Source organism: Hemitrygon akajei, chromosome 24 (assembly GCF_048418815.1).
Source record: "Hemitrygon akajei chromosome 24, sHemAka1.3, whole genome shotgun sequence".
Lineage (NCBI taxonomy): Eukaryota > Metazoa > Chordata > Chondrichthyes > Myliobatiformes > Dasyatidae > Hemitrygon > Hemitrygon akajei.
Window position 1 is genome coordinate 42,452,994 of NC_133147.1, and position 25,551 is coordinate 42,478,544.

At 51.1% G+C, this 25,551-nt stretch overlaps 1 protein-coding gene and 1 long non-coding RNA gene across 2 annotated transcripts in view; one reads left to right on the forward strand and one right to left on the reverse strand.

Moving 5' to 3' along the window:
• LOC140715609 (forkhead box protein P3-like) overlaps positions 1-15,248 on the forward strand; it is a 55,842-nt gene extending 40,594 nt beyond the window's left edge. The window contains exons 6-9 of the mRNA XM_073027978.1: positions 3,645-3,721; positions 8,032-8,133; positions 10,141-10,262; positions 15,026-15,248. Coding sequence (XP_072884079.1) covers positions 3,645-3,721; positions 8,032-8,133; positions 10,141-10,262; positions 15,026-15,068 — 344 coding nt within the window. The 3' untranslated portion in view covers positions 15,069-15,248. The remainder of the gene's footprint in view (positions 1-3,644; positions 3,722-8,031; positions 8,134-10,140; positions 10,263-15,025) is intronic.
• Positions 1-25,220, reverse strand: part of LOC140715610 (uncharacterized) — a 72,498-nt gene extending 47,278 nt beyond the window's left edge. Inside the window, exons 1-2 of the long non-coding RNA XR_012096175.1 lie at positions 24,990-25,220; positions 23,679-23,782 (exon numbers count right to left, since the gene is read on the reverse strand). This is a non-coding gene — a long non-coding RNA (uncharacterized lncRNA). The remainder of the gene's footprint in view (positions 1-23,678; positions 23,783-24,989) is intronic.
• Positions 25,221-25,551: the final 331 nt, after the last annotated feature.

Below are 25,551 nucleotides of genomic sequence, written 5' to 3' on the forward strand. Positions count from 1 at the left end.
GGCCATCCACGTGGCTGAAAACCACACAAATGAAACTTTTTCTGAAGTGGTCACATCCAGACTGCAGGCTTCAGATTGTAGATGGGTGCCCACCAGGAGAAGTAAGGGCAGTTAGTGCTGGGTTCCCTTGTGGCCATTCCCCTCAGCAACAAACCCCTTTGGGCATTGCTGGGGGGCTAAGGGTAGGGGGGACATGGATCTGGGAACAGCAGCAGCCCGGCATTTGGCCGGCTCTGAGGCTCAGCAGGGAAGGGTGAAGTCAGGCAGAATGATGATGATAGGAGACTTAATTGTGCGGGGGACGGGCAGTAGATTCTGTGGCTGTGAAAGAGAAGCTGGGATGGTGGTTGCCTTCCAGGTGCTCGGGTCCAGGACGGTTCAGAGAAACTGCTGTATATTCTCAAGAGTAGCCAGAGACCATGATGCACATTGTGATCAATGACATAGGTAGAATAAGGGAAGAGGTTCTACGCAATGAGTATAAAGAGTTAGGGAAGAGGCAGAAGTGCAGGGCCTCCAAGGTAGTAATCTCTGGATTACTTCCAGTGGAACATGCTGGTCAGGGCAGGAAAAAGATAAAAGTACAGATGAATGAGTGGCTGAGGAACTGGTGCAGGGGGAGGGTTTCAGGTTCTTGGATAACTGGAACTTTTTCTGGGACAAGGGTGACCTGGACAAGAAGGTCAGGCTGTACCTAAATTGGAGAAGAACCAATACTGAGAGGGTTTAAACTAGTTTGGCAGGGGAATAGAAACCAGAGCACCAGATCAGAAAGTGTGAGGATGGAGAGGAAGGTAGATTTTCAGGCCAGTAGAACCAGGCAAGAGCAAAATATAGGATATGATAGGAAGTGTGTGTATTTTAATGCTAGAATGGATCAATGATGTTGTGGCCATTACAGAGACTTGGTTGACAGAGGGACAGGAATATCCCAGGGTTTCGATGTTTTAGAAAAGATACAGAGGAAGGTGGAGAGGGGGAGTCAGGGACTCAGCTGCATGGAGGGGTCAGAATGGAGTCCACTGGATAGGTCCATTGGACAGGTATTTGGACAGGAAAGGAATGGAGGGTTATGGGCTGAGTGCAGGTTGGTGGGACTAGGTGAGAGTAAGTGTTCGGCACGGACTAGAAGGGCTGAGATGGTCTGTCTCTGTGCTGTAATTGTTGTATGGTTATAGGGGTAGAACTCAAAACAGGAAGGGTACAATTACTCTGACGAATTTCCAATAGCCACCGGGACCTTGAGAAACAGATATCCAGGCAAATTAAGGTAAAGTGTAAGAACAATAGGGTCTCAACTTTCCTTATATAAAGTGGGATCTTCTGAGTGCGAGGTTTAGAGGAGGCAGAATTTGTCAGGTGCGTCCAGCGGAGTTTCTTAAATCAATATGTAGATAGTCCAGCAAGAAGAGGGGCTGTATTGGATCTGGTGTTGGGTAATGAGCCTGGCCAGGTGACTGAGCTGACAGTGAGTGAACAGCTAGGGAACAATGGCCACGACTCCTTGCTTTTCAAGGCAGCTGCAGATAAGGTTCAGCATGGACCTTGTGGGAGAGGATTAAATTGGAGCTGGGCAAATCACGAGAGTATAAGGCAGGAACTAGGGAGAGTTAATGGGGAACAGCTGTGTTTGGACAAGTTCACGTCCAACACGTGGAGGGTGTTTAAAGACCGACTGCACAGAGTACAGGACAGGGTATGTCCCAGTCAGAAGGAAGGACAAGGCTGGCAAGGTAAGAGAACCCTGGACGTCAAGGGATTTAGTCAAGAAGAAAAAGGAAACATTTGTAAAGCTTAGGAAGCTAGAATTAAATAAAACCCTTGAGAATTATAAAGAAGCCAGAAAAGAGCTCCGGAAGGGAATTAGAAGGCCAGGAGGGGACATGAAAAGTCCTTGGAGAGTAGGAATAACGAAAATCAAAAGACAAGGCATTCTATACATACATCAGCAGCAAGGGGATAACCAGGGAGAGGGTAGGACCATTCAGGGATAAAGGGAGAACATTTGCTTGGATATGGAGGATGTGGGTAAGGTCCTTTAATGAGAACTTTACATTGGTTTTTACCGAGGAGGATAAGGAGATCAGTGTTGATGTCCCAGGTCACTTTGAGATAAAGGAGGAGGTAGTATTGGATTTCTTAAAGAGTATAAACCTTAACACCATTAGACAGAGGAGAATTGGGCCATTCAGCCCATCAAGTCTGCCCTGCCATTCAATCATGAAACCCCATTCTGCTGGATTCTCCCTGTAATCTTTGATGCCCTGGTTAATTAAGAAGCTATCAATATTAAACTTAAATATACTCAATGACTTGGCATCCATAGCCACAATTCCAGAGATTTAGTACCCTCTGGCTAAAGCATAATGGTCACCACAATGCTTTACGGTACCAGCGGCCCAGGTTTAATTCCCACCACTGCCTGTAAGGAGTTTGTATGTTCTCCCTGTAACCGCGTTCCTCTCCTTTCTCTATCCTGCCTGTTTTTTCCCCTCTAATTCCAACAGATTTTCCCTTAAGGAAATAATACTGACTTTGGCCTATTTTATCACGTGTGTCTGAGCACCCCAAAACCACATCGACTCAAACATCTTCCCAGCCACTAAGGACAGACTAATTTCCTTTTTTCCGCCTCTCTCCCTTATAAAAGAGTGGAGTGACATTTGCAATTTTCCGGAACTCCAAAACCATTCCAGCATCTAGCGATTTTTTTTTTAAAGATCACTACTAATGCCTCCACAATCTCATCAGCCAACTCCTTCAGACCCTGGACGCAGTCCAACTGCCTTCAGATCTTTGAACATCCCAAGAACCTTATCCTTAGAACAGCAACAACACTCACTTCTGTCCCCTGTCAATCCCAAAATTCTGCTAGTGTCTTCCATAGTGACGACTGATACAAGATGAGTAAATCCGCCATTTATTTGTCTCCCATTACCAGCTCACCAGCGTTATTTTCCAGTGGTCTAATATCCACTCTCAACTCTATTTTACACTTTGTACATCTGATAAAACTCTTTAATATTATTGGCTAGCTTCCCTTCATGTTTCATCTTTTCTCTTATAATGGCTTTTTTGATAGATAGATAGATAGATAGATAGATAGATAGATACTTTATTCATCCCCATGGGGAAATTCAACATTTTTTCCAATGTCCCATACACTTGTTGTAGCAAAAACTCATTACATACAATACTTAACTCAGTAATAATATGATATGCATCTAAATCACTAACTCAAAAAGCATTAATAATAGCTTTAAATAATAATAGCTTTTTTGTTGACTTCCACTGGTTTTTAAAAGCTTCCCAGACTTCCCTCAATTTTGCGATACTGTATGCCCTCTCTTTTACTTTTATGCTGTCTTCGACATCCCTTGTTGCCACAGTTATATCATCCTGCCTTTAGAATATGGAGGGAAGGCTGGAGGGTGGGGTTGAGAGGGACAATCACTCAGCCAGGATGGCATGTCAAAGTGAACCAGATTCTGAAAAGCCTAATTCCGCTCCTACTAAACGCCTTAAGGGAAATTGCATTGCGGGTATTTGCTGCAACACACATCAGTGTGGGGGGGTCAATGCAGAAAATTTAAATCGGGGTAATATATCGATGATTAAAGCTACCGGATTAAATTTCATTTCAGGAACCAACACTGCCCTGGAATACTATAAAGTGTGCAACATCCGGCCACCGCTAACGTATGCTGCACTCATCCGATGGGTGAGTGACTTCAGAGAAAACTTGCTGCAGAACTAATAATACAAGATTATATCAGCCTGCAGTAAATCACACTCCAGCTTTAACACCGACACTCCCCACACCCCAATGTTGTCACATCTCACACCCCTCACTGTGACACCGGCAACACCTCATCCCTCAATGTAACACCGACACTCCCCTCACCCCAATGTTGTCACATCTCACACCCCTCACTGTGACACCGACACTCCCCACACCCCTCACAGTAACACCGACACACCCCTCACCCCAACGTTGTCACATCTCACACCCCTCACTGTGACACCGGCAACACCTCATCCCTCAATGTAACACCGACACTCCCCACGCTCCTCACAGTAACACCGACACACCCCTCACCCCAACGTTGTCACATCTCACACCCCTCACAGTAACACCGACACACCCCTCACCCCAACGTTGTCACATCTCACACCCCTCACTGTGACACCGGCAACACCTCATCCCTCAATGTAACACCGACACTCCCCACGCTCCTCACAGTAACACCGACACACCCCTCACCCCAACGTTGTCACATCTCACACCCCTCACAGTAACACCGACACACCCCTCACCCCAACGTTGTCACATCTCACACCCCTCACTGTGACACCGGCAACACCTCATCCCTCAATGTAACACCGACACTCCCCACGCTCCTCACAGTAACACCGACACACCCCTCACCCCAACGTTGTCACATCTCACACCCCTCACAGTAACACCGACACACCCCTCACCCCAACGTTGTCACATCTCACACCCCTCACTGTGACACCGGCAACACCTCATCCCTCAATGTAACACCGACACTCCCCACGCTCCTCACAGTAACACCGACACACCCCTCACCCCAACGTTGTCACATCTCACACCCCTCACTGTGACACCGGCAACACCTCATCCCTCAAGGTAACACCGACACTCCCCACAGTAACACCGACACACCCCTCACCCCAACGTTGTCACATCTCACTCCCCTCACTGTGACACCGACACACCCCTCACCCCAACGTTGTCACATCTCACTCCCCTCACCCCTCACAGTAACACCGACACACCCCTCACCCCAACGTTGTCACATCTCACACCCCTCACTGTGACACCGACACTCCCCACGCTCCTCAAAGTAACACCGACACACCCCTCACCCCAACGTTGTCACATCTCACACCCCTCACTGTGACACCGGCAACACCTCATCCCTCAATGTAACACAGACACACCGTTCATTCCTCACCGTTAACACTGACACACCCCAAACCCCTCACTGTGACACCGGCACATCCCACACCCCTCACTGTGACACCGACACACCCCTCACCCCAACGTTGTCACATCTCACACCCCTCACTGTGACACCGACACTCCCCACGCTCCTCACAGTAACACCGACACACCCCTCACCCCAACGTTGTCACATCTCACACCCCTCACTGTGACACCGACACTCCCCACGCTCCTCACAGTAACACCGACACACACCTCACCCCAACGTTGTCACATCTCACACCCCTCACTGTGACACCGACACTCCCCACGCTCCTCACAGTAACACCGACACACCCCTCACCCCAACGTTGTCACATCTCACACCCCTCACTGTGACACCGACACTCCCCACGCTCCTCACAGTAACACCGACACACCCCTCACCCCAACGTTGTCACATCTCACACCCCTCACTGTGACACTGATATACTGCTCATCTCTCACTGTAACACCGACACACCATTCATTCCTCACCGTTAACACTGACACACCCCAAACCCCTCACTGTGACACCGACACACCCCTCACCCCAACGTTGTCACATCTCACACCCCTCACTGTGACACTGATATACTGCTCATCTCTCACTGTAACACCGACACACCATTCATTCCTCACCGTTAACACTGACACACCCCAAACCCCTCACTGTGACACCGGCAACACCTCATCCCTCAATGTAACACTGACACTCCCCACGCTCCTCACTGTGACACCGACTCACCCCTCACCCCAACGTTGTCACATCTCACACCCCTCACTGTGACACCGACACTCCCCTCACCCCTCACTGTAACACTGACACACCCCTCACCCCAACGTTGTCACATCTCACACCCCTCACTGTGACACTGATATACTGCTCATCCCTCACTGTAACACTGACACACCGTTCATTCCTCACCGTTAACACTGACACACCCCAAACCCCTCACTGTGACACTGACACACCCCACACCCATCACTGTGACACTGATATACTGCTCATCCCTCACTGTGACACAGACACACCCCACACCCCTCACTGTGACACCGACACACCCCACACCCCTCACTGTAACACAGACACATCCCACACCCCTCACTGTGACACTGACACACCCCACACCCCTCACTGTGACACCGACACACCCCACACCCCTCACTGTAACACAGACACATCCCACACCCATCACTGTGACACTGATATACTGCTCATCCCTCACTGTGACACCGGCAACACCTCATCCCTCAATATAACACCGACACTCCCCACGCTCCTCACAGTAACACCGACACACCCCTCACCCCAACGTTGTCACATCTCACACCCCTCACTGTGACACTGATATACTGCTCATCCCTCACTGTAACACAGACACACCCCAAACCCCTCACTGTGACACAGACACACCCCACACCCCTCACTGTAACACTGATATACTGCTCATCCCTCACTGTAACACACACACCCACACCCCTCACTGTGACACCGACACACCCCACACCCCTCACTGTGACACCGACACACCCCACACCCCTCACTGTGACACTGATATACTGCTCATCCCTCACTGTGACACCGGCAACACCTCATCCCTCAATATAACACCGACACTCCCCACGCTCCTCACAGTAACACCGACACACCCCTCACCCCAACGTTGTCACATCTCACACCCCTCACTGTGACACTGATATACTGCTCATCCCTCACTGTAACACAGACACACCCCAAACCCCTCACTGTGACACAGACACACCCCACACCCCTCACTGTAACACTGATATACTGCTCATCCCTCACTGTAACACACACACCCACACCCCTCACTGTGACACCGACACACCCCACACCCCTCACTGTGACACCGACACACCCCACACCCCTCACTGTAACACTGATATACTGCTCATCCCTCACTGTAACACACACACCCCACACCCCTCACTGTGACACCAACACACCCCACACCCCTCACTGTGACACCGACACTCCCCAAACCCCTCACTGTAACACACACACCCCACACCCCTCACTGTGACACAGACACCCCTCACTGTGACACCGACACACCCCCACACCCCTCACTGTAACACTGATATACTGCTCATCCCTCACTGTAACACCGACACACCCCTCACCCCTCACTGTGACACAGACACCCCTCACTGTGACACCGACACACCCCACACCCCTCACTGTAACACTGATATACTGCTCATCCCTCACTGTAACACAGACACACCCCACACCCCTCACTGTGACACCGACACACCCCAAACCCCTCACTGTGACACTGATATACTGCTCATCCCTCACTGTAACACAGACACACCCCACACCCCTCACTGTGACACCGACACACCCCACACCCCTCACTGTAACACTGATATACTGCTCATCCCTCACTGTAACACAGACACACCCCACACCCCTCACTGTGACACCGACACACCCCACACCCCTCACTGTAACACTGATATACTGCTCATCCCTCACTGTAACACAGACACACCCCACACCCCTCACTGTGACACCGACACACCCCACACCCCTCACTGTGACACCGACACACCCCACACCCCTCACTGTAACACTGATATACTGCTCATCCCTCACTGTAACACCGACACACCCCTCACCCCTCACTGTGACACAGACACCCCTCACTGTGACACCGACACACCCCACACCCCTCACTGTAACACTGATATACTGCTCATCCCTCACTGTAACACAGACACACCCCACACCCCTCACTGTGACACCGACACACCCCACACCCCTCACTGTAACACTGATATACTGCTCATCCCTCACTGTAACACAGACACACCCCACTCCTCACTGTCACACTGATATACTGCTCATCCCTCACTGTAACACAGACACACCCCACACTCCTCATTGTGACACTGACACATCCACAGCACATCCTTGCCAGATCTCAGTTCAGGTTTATGCTTGCATTCAGTTGATGGAGAGCTGTAACAGAAACAATATCCAGCACAGTAACTGTGTCCCTGCCCCCTAGGCCATCCTGGAGTCACCAAATCGGCAGCTTGCTCTCAACGATATCTACCGCTGGTTCACCCGCCGCTTTGCCTATTTCCGCTACAACACTGCCACCTGGAAGGTGAGGGAACCTGCTGATGGCATATGGCTCCCAGACCAGGGTGTGGGAGGGAACAGGTTCTCCGTAGTGTAAGGGGTGGAATTGGGGTGTAAGGATCAATTGGGAGGGTTGACAGGGGTGGGGAGAGAATTGTAAGGTTTGTGGGTGAGGGGTGAGCATTGGTTGAACAGTCAGAATGGGGGGGGTGTTGGTGCAGGTTTTAAATGATGAGGGTTGGGTGGAGTGTTGTGGTGGGGTGGGCTGGGACTGGGACAGGAGGTGAGGAGCTGGGTGGGATCGGGTTGGCAAGGTAGAAGGAGGCTGGTGGATAGATGAAGAGCCCCAGGTACAGGAGAAGCTGCGTCAGCAGGGACTGAAACCTGGCACTCACACAGATGTCAGAGAGTTGGAATAAACGGGTTCTTCAGGTTGGAAGAATAACTGGGGGAGGACAACCCCAGGGATTACTTTTTCACCCTGGTTCAGGAAACAAGAGTGAGGGATTCAGAGTTTGCTGATGATATCAAAAGAGGTGAAAGTGTGGGTTGAGATCATTACGTGCTGTGTCATATGATGTGGACGATCATAGTCTATCCGTGACCATGATAGTTCTTGGCAAATTTTTCTACAGAAGTGGTTTGCTATTGCCTTCCTCTGGGCGGTGTCTTTACAAGACAGGTGAGCCCAGTCATTATCAATACTCTTCAGAGACTGTCTGCCTGCCGTTAGTGGTCACGTAACCAGGACTTTTGATATGTACCAGCTGCTCATACGACCATCCACCTGCTCCCATGCCTACCGACCCTTTTCGTGGGTGGGGAAGCTAAACAGGTGCTGCACCTTGCAGGCTAGTGGAGGGAAGGAGCACCTTACACTCCCTTTGGTGAAGACCTACCTCCACCCCAGCACCCGGTATTGTGATAAGGGCTGGAAAAAAATGGCAGATGAATTTAATACAGACAAGTGTGAGGTGTTACACCCCAAGAGGCTTTTTCCACTGTGGTTGGGTGAGATTAGAACTAGAGGCCATGGATTTAGGGTGAGAGTTGAAATGTTTAAGGCAGGGGTTCCCAACCTGGGGTACATAGAGGGAAGGATTAGAGGTGTGTTTTGTGTAGGGATCTCTCACAGGGTTATGGATTGTCTAACTGGACAGAGTGAGAGTGAGTGAAGTTCAGGGGGATTGTGTAGAGATCATGCACAGAGTTAGCTGGCAAGTCCAACAGGTTGGGAAGAAAACAAGCAACATGTTGGCCGTTATTGACCAGGCTTTGGAGATTAAGATTTGTGCAGTCTTGTTTCAGTTGGACAGGGTGTTGTTAAGACCACCCGTGGAGAACCACACACAGTTCTGGTCCCCGTATCGAAAGCAGGACACAGTAAAAGTGCAAGGAGACTGAAGGAAATACATCGGGGTAACTCCTGGGATAGACTGGACAGGTAGCTGTTCCTTGGAGTTCAGAATGAGGAGCAGCCTTACTCAGAGCTCCCGATGCACAGGGGATGGGTGGGGTGGCTCAAGTTGGTTAAGGCAGTTAGTGATGGATGGGGTGGGAAGATTTGGTTAAGAGAGGGTGTGATGGGTGGGGCAGGTGGGTTGGTTAAGGGGGGTGACGATGGTTTTGATGGAGGGATGCCAGGCACGTTTGCGACCTGGAGGGGTGACGGGCGGGTCTGACGACAGAGGGGGTGACGGGTGGTTTGACGACAGAGGGGGTAGGGTGATAGGTAGCTTGACGACGGAGGTGGTGACGGGTGGTGTGACCAGGGAGGGGGTGGTGGGTGGGTTTGAGGATGGACAGGGTGACAGATAGTTTGATGACGGAAGGGGTGACGGGTGGTTTGATGATGGAGGGAGCAATGTGTGGGTGGTTGCGTTTGAAAATCTCAGGTGGTGATGGATGGGTTTGATGACAGAGTGAGTGATGAGTTTCAGATTGGTAGGGTGAGATGGGGGCAGACTGGGAGGTCAGTGCCAATGCAGTAGGGTCTCCTGGCCCTATCCTCACCCTCTCCCTATCCCCACAGAATGCCGTACGCCACAACCTGAGTCTGCACAAGTGCTTCGTGCGGCTGGAGGACGTGAAGGGGGCCGTTTGGACCGTGGACGAGCTGGAGTACCAGAGACGGCAGGGACGCAGGGCGAGCAGGTAGGCCCTGGGGAGTACACTGCCTCGCAGAGTCCAGACCCCTCCCTGTTCCTCAGCTCCATGTGTGGGGGTTAAGACAATGGGGGCTAGCTGAGTGGGGAGCACCACCTCTCGCCTCCTCTATGTCCCCTTCCTTTCCAGTCCTGATGAAATATTTCAGCCAAAACATTATATTGCCCTTCACAGATGTTACCTGAAGTGCTGTGTCACTCCACCATTTTGTATGTGCAATGCTCAGGATTTCCAGCATCTGCAGAGACTCTTCACGACCCAGCCAGCCTCAGGGAGTGAAAGGAAAATTGCAAAGATTCCCAATGAAGACATTCCTCCCCCAGCCTGGACCAGAATTCTCTGTTCTGGGGAAATGGTCTCACGGACTCTTTCCCTTTCCCAATCTGGTGTCCCATCTTACCCAGCAAGAAAGATCCTCTTTCCTCATTGGACACCCTCGTCTCCCGTGAGTCTGCAGCTCACCAACTCAAAGCTGTGGATACAGAAACCAGTAGTGCATGCAGAGCTCAGAGGGACTCTGCACCATCCCAACTAGGCTGATTACTCCTGCACTAAATCCACCCCTGAACAGGCGAGGGCAATCCTTCCTCCCCAGAGCAACACAGCACAGGAACAGGCACTTGTGTTGTGCCAAATGCGGTCAACAGCGCATGACATTCATCACTTACATCAAAGGATGGACAGGCAAATGTTTTGAATAGCTTATTAGAACTTGTCAGATTAGAGACAGATGGAAGACCATCATCAGCCACGTCACGTGTCACAACACATAATGATGATGGAATAGACCAATGAATCTTACTTCAGTGGGGGACAAATTATTGAAGAAGATTCTTAGAGATGGGATGGTAGAAATCTGGAAGGCTATGCAGGAGGGAAGGGTTCGATTGAGCTTAGAATAGGTTAAAAGGTCAGCACAACATTGTGGGCCAAAGGGTCTTTACTGTACCTTTCTATGTTCTAAATAACCCCATATTTAAGGAGAGAGAGGATATTTAAGGTGAGAATTGACCCTACTAATATGTATTTAAGGTGAACAAGGGTATTAAAAGTGAGAATATGTGCTGGTAGATTACAAAAATCATGTTGGTGCTGGATTTCAAGAGGGGGAATTTGCTAGAATGCCTACGTGAATGCTTTTTAGAGCAGCCCAAGGTTGAGCCCACTGGAGAATCAGCAATTCTGGATGGGATGTTGTGCAATGAACCAGGATTGATTAGAGAGCTTCAGGTAAAATAATTCTTAGGGGGAAGTGATCATAATACAATCAAATTCACCCTAAACTTTGAAGAGAAGCTAAAGTATCGGTATTACAGTGGAGTAAAGGGAACTACAGAGGCAAGAGAGAGGAGTTGGTCAGAATTGATTGGAAAAGAACACTGGCAGGGATGACAGCAGAGCAGCAATGGCTGGAACTTCTGGAAGCAATTCAGAAGGCACAGGGTATATACATCCCAAAGAGGAGGAAGTATTCTAAAGGCAAGATGACAACCTGGAAGCTATCTAACAAGAAGTCAAAGCCAACATAACAACCAAAGAAAGGACATATAATGGAGCAAAAATTAAAGGGAAGTTAGAGGATTGGGAAGCTTTCAAATACCAACAGAAGATAACTAAAAAAAAAGTCATTGAAAAGGTAAAGATGGTATACCGAAGTAAGCTAGCCAATAATATTAAAGAGCATACCAAAAGTTTCCTCAGATACGTAAAGTGAAAAAGAAAGTCGAGATTGGATATCAGACTGCTGGAAAATGAAGCTGGAGAGGTAGTAATGGCAGATGAACTGAATAAGTATTTTGCAAGTCTTCATTGTGGAAGACACTGGCAGTATGGTGGTAGCTCCAAGTGTCAAGGGGCATGAATTGTGTGTGAAGTTACCATGAATAGGGAGAAGGTTCTTGGGAAACTGAAAGGTCTGAAGGTAGGTAAGTCACCTGGACCAGATGGTGTACACCCCAGGGTTCGGAAAGAGGTGGCTGAAGAGATTCTAGAGGCATTAGTAATAATCTTTCAAGAAACACCAGATTCTGGAAGACTGGAATATTGTAGTTGTCACTCTACTCTTCAAGAAGGGAGAGAGGGAGAAGAAAAGAAATTATAGGTTAGATAGTCTAACCTGAGTGGTTGGCAAGACGTTGGAGTCAATTGTTAAGAATGTGGTTTTCGGGTACTTGGGGAGGCACATGATAAAACAGGCAGTAGTCAGCATGGGATCCTTAAGGGAAAATCCTTTCTGACAAATCTGTTGGAATTCTTTGAAGAAATAACAGGCAGGATAGACAAAGAAGAATTGGTTAATATTGTGTATTTGGATTTTCAGAAAGCTTTTGACAAAGCACGCACACATGAAGCTGCTTAAGAAGCTACAAATCCATGGTATTACAGGGAAGATCCTAGCACGGATAGAGCACTGGCAGGAGTAGGAATAAAGGGGGACTTTTCTGGTTGGCTGCTAGTGACTAGTGGTTTGCCAGGGGTCTGTTTTGGGACCGATTCTTTTTAGGGTGTATGTTAATGATTTGGATGACAGAATTGATGACTTTGTGGACAATACGAAGATAGGTGAAGTGTCAGGTAGTTTTCAGGAACTAGTGGGGCTAGAGAGGGACTTAGTTTAGGAGATTGAGCAAAGAAGTAGCAGATGGAATAATGACTTAAATATAAAAGCAAGGATGTAATGTTGAGACTTTAGAGAGCACTGCTGAGGCCTCACTTGAAGTATTATGAGCAGTTTTGGGCCCCTTATTTTAGAAATGAGGTGCTGAAACTAGAGAAGGTTCAAAGGATGCTCAAGAAAATGATTCCAGGTTTGAAATGCTTGTCATATGAAGAATGTCGGCTCTGGACCTGTGTTCAATGGAATTCAGAAGAATGAGGGGTGACCTCTGAAATCTATCGAATAGTAAGAGACCTTGTTAGAGTGGATGTGGAGAAAATGTTTCCTATGGTGAGAGACCAGAGGACCCAGCCTCAGAATAGAGGGCATCCTTTTAGAACAGAGATGAGGAGGAATTTCTTTAGCCAGAGTCATGAATCTGGGGAATTTGTTGCCACAGGCATCTGTGGAGAGCACATCTATATGTATATTTAAAGCAGAGGTTGGTAGATCCTTATTTGGTCAGGGTATGAAGGGATATAGGCAGGAGATTGGGGCTGAGAGGAAAAATGGATCAGCCATGATGAAATGGTGGAGCAGATTCAATGGACCAAATGGCCTAATTCTGCTCCTCTATGTCTTATGGTCTAATACGTAGTTGAGGTGAGAGAGGGTATTTAAAGTGAGAATATTCTCACTAAGATGAGAGAGGGTACCGGGGGAAGTAAGCACAACACTTTCTATTGCCAGCTGTCTGGAGGGGTTTTATACGTTCCCTCTGGGTGCTGCAGTTTTCTCACACGTTCCAAAGAACGGTTGGTTAGTCAGTTGTGGGCATTCTATGTTGACATGGCGACACCTGCGGGCAGCCTCGGTTGTGCTGGTCATTGAAACAAACAACACATTTCACTGTTTCAACATGCATGTGACAAATAAAGCTAATGCTTCTGTTAAAAAAAAACTTCCCCACACGTCTTTGAACTTGTCCTCTCATCCTCTTTACCTTCTCTACTCATAAATGCTTGTGAGCAAGGGCATTTCATGCCAGAGGGAAGAGATTCCTTCATGACTGTGGGTTCAGAATTTAGGGGAGCATGGGATTGTTTACTGAATGAGCTGCAAATTCCGGGCACTGCTGCCCACCCCTAAATGCCCTTCAGTGGGAGGGGTTTGATTGGCCTTGTGGTAAAGGCACTCTCACACTGCTGTTAAGAGAGAGAGTTTAGACCCAGCAACAATATACTTTCAAATCTCAGCACCCTAAACAAACAAGTTCATTGAGTTTATGCCAACCATCAAGCCCCTATCCTCAACCTTATCACCGATTCTCCCACACCCCCAGAAACTCCCCCAGGATTCAGTTCAGTTTCATCGGAAAGATGTGGAAGCTTTAGAGAGGGTACATAGGAGATTTACCTGGATGCTGCCTGGACGACAATTGGTTGAGCGAACAAGGGCCTTTCTCTTTGGACCAAAGGAGAATGAGAGATGACTTGATAGAGATGCACAGGATGACAAGAAGCATAGGTCAAGCAGACAGCCAGAGCGGAGAGCGAGGAGGGAGAAGGGATCACCACCCTCGGCTAAGAAATTTCTCCTCACCTCTGTTCTAAAGAGAATCTTTCTATTCTGAGGCCTTGCTCTCTGGTGCCAGAATTCCCCAAATACTCTATCTAGACCTTTCAATAATTGGTAGGTTTCAATGAGATCCCCATCATTCTTCTAAACTCAATGAGTACAGGCCAAGAGCCACCAAAGGCTCCTCACACACTGACCCTATCATTGTCACGAACCTTCTCCGGACCCTCTCCTATGCTTTTCTTCGATAAGAACCTCAAAACTGCTCACAGTACTCCAACTGTGATCTGACCAAAGACCAATAAGACCTCAAACTTTCAATTCCTGAAACCAAGGAACACAAAGCATGAATGTGGGTGGTTCAGAGGGAGGGACTATTTATTGTGGGGAGAGGGGTCATTGAATGGGTTGCTATGTGCACAGGCTGCTCTATCCTGGGTGGCATTGACCTTCAGTGACAAACGAAGGCTGTTCCACAACACCCATGACATCTGCTTTGGACAGTGGGAGTGAGTTTTGTGGGAAGCAGCAATCTCTCGTGTCCAGGGGCACACTCACTGCTGCTGGTTTCTTTCAGGGGGCAGGAGACACGATGGAGCCCACAGGCAGACCAGAGGTGAACGTCGCTGGAGAGCGAGGCTTCAAGTTGCTCCAGCGAGTGAGAGGAGACCGACTGCCTGCCTTCTTGCCACAGCCCCGACTGAGCTCGCTGCCCCAACCCCCTCCTCCCGAACTGTGCACCCTGTTCAGCGCCGGGCCAGATACTACCTTTGCAATAAATAAACCGACACCTGGGAGCATTCTACTGCGTATTTGTCTGGGCACACCAAATCCCGACCACAAACATGTTGGCATCACCCACACCCTCCTCCTGCCACTCTTCTGGGTGGTATTCTCAGCGAAGCCCCACTCAGTGGTTTTACCCTTACCCAGGAACAGGTGGGGGAGGGCGTTCAGTAATGTCAAGTTTCTGTCTCAGAGAACAGTGCAGCACAATACAGGCTCTTTTGGCCCACCACGTTGTGTCGATCCTTTAACCTACTCTGAGATCAATCTAACCCTCCCCTTGCACATAACTCTCAAATTTTTCTATCATCCATGTGTCTAACTCTCTTAAATGTCCCTAATGTATCTGTATCTACCATGCACTCACCATTCCCTGTGTATAAAACCTACCTCTGACATCCCTCCTAAACTTTCCTCCCACCTTCAAATTATGACCCTGTAGCGATGTGCTACACACAGCGCTGAAATAACGACACACAGTCGGTAAGTCGTTTCGAGACTAGCTTATTCAAACTTCACGGTGCTGGCATTTAAATCCCTAGCACCCGCCCTCTCCAGGCGGAAATGACGTCAGAGGTACATTACCAAAGTCTCTCCCCGCGCGCTAGCTGTTTGTGAGCCAGTTCACCTGCGCAGAAAGTGGGTCACCACATAACCCCCCCCCCCAAAACCGGCGATATACCCCCCAATGTCCACAGTGTGGATCAGCCCCTATTTGGGAGGTCTGCCTCTGCACCGTGGTGCCTGAACCTCGACCGGCTGCGCCAAGTCCACATGGGCTGGTTTGAGTCGGTCCACTGTGAAAACCTCCTCTTTCCCCCCAATGTCCAGAATGTACGTGGACCCGTTGTTGCTGATCACCTTGAATGGCCCCTCATACGGCCACTGTAGCAGTGCCCGGTGTCCGCCCCTTCATACAAACACAAACTTACAATTCTGCAGGTCTTTGGGTACATGGGTCGGGGTCCGTCCGTGCTCTGAAGTCGGTACGGGGGCCAGGTTGCCGAGCCTTTCGCGTAGCCTGTCCAGGACAGCTGCGGGTTCTTCCTCTTGCCCCCTTGGGGCTGGTATGAACTCTCCTGGGACGGCCAGGGGTGCGCCGTGCACCAACTCGGCCGACGAGACGTGCAGATCCTCTTTGGGCGCTGTGCGAATTCCAAGCAGGCCAGGCGGGCCATGAGAGCCGACTTCAAGTGACAGTGGAAGCGTTCCACTAGTCCGTTCAACTGTGGGTGGTAGGCAGTAGTGTGGTGTAGCTGTGTTCCCAACAGGCTGGCCACAGCCAACCACAGGCTGGAGGTGAACTGGGCACCTCTGTTGGAGGTAATGTAGGCCGGTACCCCGAAACGTGCTACCCAGGTTGCAATCAGTGCTCGGGTGCAGGAATCAGCAGATGTGTCGGTGAGCGGGACCGCCTCTGGCCACCTCGTGAACCGGTCTACCATAGTTAGGAGGTACCGCACTCCTCGGGACACTGGTAGGGGGCCCACGATATCCACATGAATGTGGTTAAACCTCCAGCGGGTGGGTTCGAACTGCTGCGGCGGGGCTTTAGTGTGCCGCTGCACCTTGGCTGTTTGGCACTGCGCACACGTTCTGGCCCATTCACTGACCTGCTTGCGAAGTCCGTGCCATGCGAACTTGCTGGAGACCAGCCGGACAGTTGTCCTGATAGATGGGTGCGCCAAACCGTGTATGGAGTCAAAAACTCGCCGCCTCCAGGCTGCCGGGACGATGGGGCAAGGTTGGCCGGTAGCCACGTCGCACAGGTGGGTCCTATCACCTGGGCCTACGAGAAACTCTTGCAGCTGCAAACCCGAGACTGCGGTCCTGTAGCTGGGCATCTCGTCGTCTGCCTGCTGCGTCTCCGCCAGTGCTGCATAGTCCACCCCCAGGGACAGGGCCTGGACAACTGGTCTGGAGAGTGCGTCCACCACGACGTTGTCCTTTCCCGAGCCATGCAGGATGTCCGTCGTGTACTCGGAGATGTAGGACATATGTCGCTGCTGGCGAGCCGACCAGGGATCGGACACCTTCGTGAACATGAAGGTCAACGGTTTGTGGTCCATGAACACGGTGAACGGCCTGCCTTCCAAGAAGTACCTGAAATGCCGGATTGCCAGATACGGTGCCAACAGCTCCCGGTCGAAAGCACTGTACTTGAGTTCGGGTGGTCGTAGGTGCTTGCTGAAGAACGCCAGGGGTTGCCAGCGCCCCTCAATGAGCTGCTCCAGCACCCCACCTACTGCTGTGTCGGATGCGTCCACTGTGAGTGATGCCGGAACGTCCATTCTGGGGTGCACCAGCATCTGCCTAGGCTTCCTTGGCTTTAACGAAAGCGGCCACGGCCTCCTCGTCCCAAGTAATGTCCTTGCCTTTACCCGACATCAGGGTGTACAAAGGGCGCATGATACGGGCTGCTGAGGGGAGGAAACGGTGGTAGAAGTTCACCATACCAACGAACTCCTGCAGGCCTTTGACTGTGTTGGGCCAGGCAAAGTGGCGAATCGCGTCTACTTTGGCGGGCAGAGGTGTTGCCCCGTTTTTGGTAATCCTGTGGCCCAGGAAGTCGATGGTAACGAGACCGAACTGGCATTTGGCCGGGTTGATCGTGAGGCCGAAATCACTCAGGCGGGAGTAGAGCTGGCGGAGGTGGGACAGATGCTCCTGGCGACTACTGCTGGCTATGAGGATGTCATCCAAATAGATGAACGCAAAGTCCAGGTCACGTCCCACCGCATCCATTAGCCGCTGGAACATCTGTGCAGCATTCTTCAGGCCAAACAGCATTCAGAGGAACTCGAACAGGCCGAACGGGGTGATAAGTGCTGTTTTGGAGATGTCTTCAGGGTGCACCGGGATTTGATGGTATCCCCGGACGAGGTCTACTTTGGAAAAGATTCTTGCCCCGTGCAGGTTTGTTGCAAAGTCCTGTATGTGCAGCACGGGGTAGCGGTCTGGAATGGTAGCCTTGTTCAGTCTGCAGTAGTCGCTGCATGGACTCCAACCCCCGGCTGCTTTGGGCACCATGTGCAGGGGGGAGGCCCATGGGCTGTCAGACCTCCGTACGATCCCCAATTCCTCCATCCTCTTGAACGCCTCCTTCGCCAGGCGGAGCTTTTCCGGGGGGAGCCTTCGTGCGCGGGCGTGGAGGGGTGGTCCCTGGGTCGGGATGTGGTGTTGTATCCCGTGTCTGGGCATGGCTGCCGTGAACTGCGGTGCCAGAATCGATGGAAAGTCCGCCAGGATTCTGGTGAATTCGTTGTCCGACAGCATGATGGAGTTCAGGTGTGGGGCCGGCAACTTGGCTTCACCCAGGGAGAACGTCTGGAAAGTCTCGGCATGTACCAGTCTTTTCCCTTGCAAGTCGACCAGCAGACTGTGAGCTCGCAAGAAGTCCGCCCCCAGGAGTGGTTGGGCCACCGCGGCCAGTGTGAAGTCCCACGTGAACCAGCTGGCGCTGAACTGCAGCTGCACTGTGCGGGTGCCGTAGGTCCGTATCGTGCTGCCGTTTGCGGCCCTCAGGGAGGGGCCTGGCTTCCTGTTGCAGGTATCGTACCCCGTCGGGGGCAAGACGCTGATTTCCGCTCCGGTGTCGACCAAGAAGCAGCGTCCCGACTGTTTGTCCCAGACGTACAAGAGGCTGTCCTGGTGGCCAGCCGCCATAGTCATTAGCAGCAGCTGGCCCTGGCCCTTGCAGGGTGGGCGACAACAGCGGGCTTTTGTGTCCCACCGCTGGTGGTAGAACCACCACTGTTCACTGTCCTCCTCACTCCTGCCTCTGTGTTGTGTGTGCCCCCCTGCTGGGCCTGGTCTGGTCTGCTGTTGGGTGCGTGGCCTGGTAATCTGACCGATGGACGCCATGCTCTCCCTCTTGGCTTTCCACAGCAGATCTGCCCGGGCCGCCACCTTCCAGGGGTCGCTGAAATCTGCATCGGCCAGCAGCAGATGTATGTCCTCGGGCAGTTGCTCTAGGACCGCTTGCTCGAACATGAGGCAGGGCTTGTGTCCGTCAGCCAGGGCCAGCATCTTGTTCATCAATGCTGACGGCAGCCTGTCTCCCAAACCGTCCAGGTGAAGCAGGCGGGCACCTCGATCACGCCGTGAGAGGCCAAAGGTCCCAATGAGCAGCGCTTTGAATGCTTCATATTTGCCTTCTTCCGGGGGTGACTGTATGAAATCCGCATCCTGGGCGGCCGTCTCCTGGTCAAGGGTGCTCACCATGTGGTAGTAACGCGTGGAATCAGAGGATATCTGCCGAATCTGGAACTGGGCTTCTGCTTGGCTAAACCACACGCGTGGTCGCAGCGTCCAGAAAGTCGGCAGTTTTAGTGAAACTGCGTGAACAGATGAAGAGTTGGTCATCTTTGGTCCAAATCCTGTTTGGACCGTCGGGGTCACCAATTTAGCAATGTGCTACACACAGCGCTGAAATAACAACACGCAGTCAGTAAGTCGTTTCGAGACTAGTTTATTCAAACTTCGCGGCGCTGGCATTTAATCCCTAGCGCCCGCCCTCTCCGGGCGGAAATGACATTAGAGGTGCATTACCAAAGTCTCTCCCTGCGCGCTGGCTGTTTGTGAGCCGGTTCACCTGCACAGAAGTGGGTCGCCACAACCATTTCCGCCTGGGAATAAAAGGCTATCCACTCAAAACTCTGCCTCTTATCATCTTATACACCACTATCAAGTCACCACTCATCCTCCTTCACTCCAAAGAGACATGCCTTTGCTCGTCCAACCTATCCTCATTAGACATGTTCTCTAATCCAGGCAGCATCCTGTAATTCTCCTCAACACCCTCTCTAAAGCTTCCACATCTTTCTTATAATGAGGTGGCCAGAAATGAACTCAGTATTCCAACCAGGGCTTTATAGAGCTGCAACAATTATCTCATGGCCCTGGAAATAAATCTCCCAGTAATGAAGGCCAATATGCCTTCTAAACCACCCTATCAACTTGCGCAACAACTTAGAGGTATCTATGGATACAGACCCCAAGATCCCTCTGTTCCTATGCTCTGCTAAGGATGCTGCTATGAACTCTGTATTCACTTATGTATCTGCTGGGTTTGTCCATTGTGGCCAGTGCTCCTTTAGATCGGTGAGGCCTGTTGTAAACTGGGGGACCACCTCATCACGCACCTCCTCTCCATCTGCCAAAAGCAGAACTTCCCTGGGGCCCAACATTCCCATTCCAACATGTCAGTCCGTGGCCTCCCCTCCATCTGCCAAAAGCAGAACTTCCCTGGGGCCCAACATTCCCATTCCAACATGTCGGTCCGTGGCCTCCTCTCCATCTGCCAAAAGCAGAACTTCCCTGGGGCCCAACATTCCCATTCCAACATGTCGGTCCGTGGCCTCCCCTCCATCTGCCAAAAGCAGAACTTCCCTGGGGCCCAACATTCCCATTCCAACATGTCGGTCCGTGGCCTCCTCTCCATCTGCCATGATGAGGTCATCCTCAGGGTGGAGCAGCAACAACTTGAGTTCCGTCTGGGCAGCCTCCAACCTGAGAGCACGAAGATCAATTTCTCCTTTCAGTATAAACTTTTCTCTCCCCCTTCCCTCTTCTTCTAATCCCCACTCCAGTCTCTTACCTTTCCTCAATTGTCTATCACTTTCCCCCGGTGCTCCTCCTCCTTCCCTTTCTCCTGTGGTCCACTCTCCTCTCCTATTTGATTCATTCCTCTCCAGCCCTTTGCCTTTCCACCCACCCGGCTTCACCTATCACCTTCCAGCTGTCCTCCTTCCCCTCCCCCCATTTTATTCTACAGCCTACCCCCTTCCTTCTCAGTCCTGAGGAAGGGTCTCAGCCTGAAATGTCAACTGTTTGTTCATTTCCATGGATGCTGCTGAGCATTTTGTGCGTTCTCTGTACTCTGCCTTCAAAGTTTGAATTAGGGACAGGAGACTCATTCAGTCCCTCAAGTGTCTGACATTAGGAAAAGGAGGGGGCCTTTCAGCCCCTTACCCCCCCCCCCCCCACTCAACATAATTCAATCTGGTTTGGATCATCCCTCATCCAGGAGATTTTCAAATACTCCAGGCAGTGGCCAGGGAAGTGGAAATGGTTCAGAACATCCCAGCTGGAGCCGGGTGCCCTGAAGTTTCCAACGGGACTTGGCATTTCAACCTGTGGTGATGTAAAGGTCTCCACCCCCCCCCCCCATGGGGGTGGGGCCCACCTGCTCCCAATGACCATGGGGGTGGGGACAATTTCCGATAACCATGGGGGGGGTGGGGCCCACCGGCTCCCAATGACCATGGGGGTGGGGGCCACCTGCTCCCGACGACCATGGGGGTGGGGGGCACCGGCTCCCGACGACCATGGGGGTGGGGGGCACCGGCTCCCGACGACCATGGGGGGGGGGGTGGGGTTTGGTCAGAACACTCATCCTCACTGGTTTGTCAGCCTGACATCTGGCATTTACAGTTCTTGCCTTCACTTCCTGGACTCCAGGCTGACCTTTAACTCCAGCACATCCCTGTCCATAAACCCTGACCTGACCCCTAACCCCTAGCATGGTGTCCAAGACCATCCTTACGGGCTAAACAAGATAACCAAGCCTGAAAGCCACGATCCTGACAGGGAACAGACACAGCTCATCGCCATCTGGATTGAATTTGCTGCATGCACTGTGCTTGCCGTCGAGCGTGGACTGGACCAGTCTTCACCCTGAACTTTAACTCCCACATATCCCTGTCACTAAACCATGAACTGACCTGTCTCCAAAACCAGCTCTACAAGCCTAAAATGGAACCAGGTTTCAGTGGAGAATGGATGCAGCTGGGCACCATCTTGACTGGATTGGCCCACAAGACATAGGAGCAGAATTAGGCCACTCAGCCCATCGAGTCTGCTCTGCAATTATGTCCAAAGACATAGGGTTTGTAGGTTAGTTTGTCATTGTAAATTGTTCCATGATTAGACTCAGGTCACGTCAGGTTTGCTGGGTAGCGCAGCGTAATTAAACAACTCAGCGCAGCCATTCTTTAGCCTTCTCCTACCTTTTCCCCATAATATTTCATGCCCTGACTAATCAAGAACCAATCAACTTCCCCTTTAAATGACAGGGCCTCCACAGCCGTCTGTGACAATGACCCACTGGCTAAAGAAATTCCTCCTCATCTCCATTCTAAATGAATGTCCCTCTATTCCGAGGCTGTGCCCTCTGGTCCTGGAATCCCCCACTAGAGAAAACATCCTCTCCACATCCACTCTATCGAGGCCTTTCAATATTTAATGTTTCATTGAGATCCTTCCCCCCCCCCCATAAACCTCCTCTTCATTCCATTTACCCACTAAATGAAGATATTGCCCCTCAAGGTCCATCTTGAATCTTTCCCCCACTATAGAAAACATCCTCTCCACATCCACTCTATCGAGGCCTTTCGATATTTAATAACTTCCAGTGAGATCACCTCCTTTAGTTCCTCATTCCATTTACAACCCCCTCCCCCATGAGTGAAGATATTGCCCCTCAAGGTCCATTTTAAATCTTTCCCCTCCCCTCTTACACATATGCTCTTTAGTTATTAGCTCCCCTTCCCTGGATAAACGGAATGCATTCACCCTATCTACACACCTGCAGGGTTGGTGGGCTAACTGGCCACTGGATAAACTGTACCCCAGTGTGAGGGTGAGGATTCAAATCCAGCAGGAGTCAAAGTGGAGTTTATTGTCATGCACAGGTGTAATGAAAAACTTGCCTCCAGCTGCATCGCAGGCAGAGATAATCAAAGAGTTCACAGCAACGTGTGAGAAATATAAAGGATGCCAGTGAGTGCAGGATACAAACAAGTGTGAACTGATGATTAAAGAGAGATTATCTTATTTTATCATGTGTAGTGGCCGATTCTAACCAAACCAAATTACCACTGCTGGTGGCTGCCACATATCTGTTATACAGTACTTCCTTGTACGACACACTTTCAGCTTGTTCCAAGAGCAGAAAATATGTATTCTTTCTTTCATTAGCAATGAGCAAATATACAATCTTGAAGTAATGAAACTTAAGTTAAGGGTGATTGAGCGGTCAACAAAAGATATGACATCTGTACCTACAAACAGCCAAGAACAAAACAAGAATACATAACTTACTTCCTTCGTTTTTACTACGCCCTCCACTCATGTGACTAGTAACCATAACCGCGCAACACAACACAATGCAGAGACCAGTCGCACAGCTCCTAAACACGTGCATCCAGACAGTGAAATGTGTCGGTTGCGTCAATGGCCGAGGAGGTGCTGGGAGCGGCCCGCGAGTGTCACCACGCTTCCAGCACCAACACAGCATGCCCGCAACTCACTAACAAGAGCACCCAGAGGAAACGGGGAGAAGGTAACTACTTCCGATCGGTAAGGTTGTTGGCACTATAAAGCAACATGCTAACCGCTACGCTACAGTGCCACGGGTCCTCGAGGATTGCACCGGTACCTACCTCTGGCGACAGGTGGGATCCACTCTCGGATGGCGCTCCGGGATTGAGGCAGCAACAGAAGGGTGGCTGGGCTGCGCAGTCCCGATCGGAGTATTCCTTGGCCTCTGTGGAGAGAACGCGGAGGGGTTGGTGCTGGGACGAACGGGCAGTGTGTAGCTGCGCAAAGAGATGACTCTCGGTGGGAGTCCTGCGCACCAAACTCTCGCTGCCTTTTCCCCAGCACTTGGGGAGCCCCTTCACCAGTGGGTAACAGTGCCTCGCCCTCAGGGGCAATTAAACCCCAGTCACCCAGTGTGAGGGGAGCTCACATCCGCAGAGTCTGCAGGATCTACTAACTGTCCACAGAGCCCAATCCTCTCCCGGTGAGGGTGAGTGGTAGAATCCGAACCCCAGGAGGAACGTCGATCCCTGTTCCTCCCCCCCGGCTGGGACAAAATCAGCCCATTCCGGGAACAGTGGGATCACCCTTTGCAGCGGGTAGCCTGTACGATCAGAAACAGGGAATCAGGCCAGCAAAACCTCTCCGTTCCCAGGAGCTCTGGCCAGCCCTAGTGAGCATCCCAGTCAACATTCCCATCCCTCACCTCCGAAACAGTAGCAGGCGGGGTTAATACACCATCCCATTAACTTCTATAATACAGGGGCCCCATTGCCCCAACAATTCCCCTGACACACAGAGCTGTGGTGGGCCCGCTGAGTGCACTGACAGGAGGTGATCCCTTTTAGGGCACAGAGGGGAGACATCCCCTTTAAAGGGGCAGGCAGTCTCTTTGAGGGGGCAGAGGAGAGATGGTCCTGTATGGGGGTAGAGATAGTCCCTTTGAGGGGACAGAGGGGAGATGGTCCTCTAAGGGGTAGAGATAGTCCATTTGAGGGGGCAGAGGAGAGATGGTCCTGTGTGGGGGTAGGGATAGTACCTTTGAGGGGGCAGAGGAGAGATGATCCTCTAAGGGGTAGGGATAGTCCCTTTGAGGGGGCAGAGGAGAGATGGTCCTGTATGGGGGTCGAGATAGTCCCTTTGAGGGGGCAGAGGAGAGATGGTCCTGTATGGGGGTAGGGATAGTCCCTTTGAGGGGGCAGAGGAGAGATGATCCTCTAAGGGGGTAGAGACAGTCTCTTTAAAGAGGAGACCTCGTTGAAACCTAACAAATGTTACAAGGCCTCGATAGACTGGATGTGGAGAGGATGTTTCCTATATGTTCGAGTCTAGGACCAGAGGGCACAGTCTCAGAATATGGGGACATCCTTTTAGAACCGAGAGGCGGAGTGATTTCTATAACCAGAGGTTGGTGGATCTGTGCAATTCATTACCAGAGAAAGCTGTATAAGGGCCAAGTCACTGAGTACTGTATACTTCAGGCAGAGGTCGACACCTTCTGGATTTGTCAGGGCATGAAGGGGAGTGAGCGGTCATGGATCAGGCGGAGCAGACAACCCCGTGAAGGAGAGCCGGGAGCGGACTCGTTCGCTCTTTGGGGTACATCTCTGTTTTAGTGGGGTGTCGCGAAGAAAAAGCATTTCAGGATTTCTCTGGCATTCAGGTGGGGCGCCGGTCGGGTCCCGCTGGGCCCGAGGGGAGGGGGGAGGGGAGGGGGCAACAACGGCGGCGACCACCGGAGTCTTCCCGCCAACTCCACCGGCCAATGGGAACCCAGTACGGCAGAGCCGCGCGCGCTCATTGTCGCTCAGCCGGACGAGGGCAATGACGTATTATTGCCAAGCCAATAAGAGAGTGCTCGTCGTGGTTGAGGAACCAATGAAAGAGCGCGCTTCGTTGTTGGCGGGGGTCACACGCTCTAGATTAAGACGAGCCAATGGAATGGATGTGTCATTATCCGACCAATGAGGAGTCGCTGATGGTTAAAACTGAGCC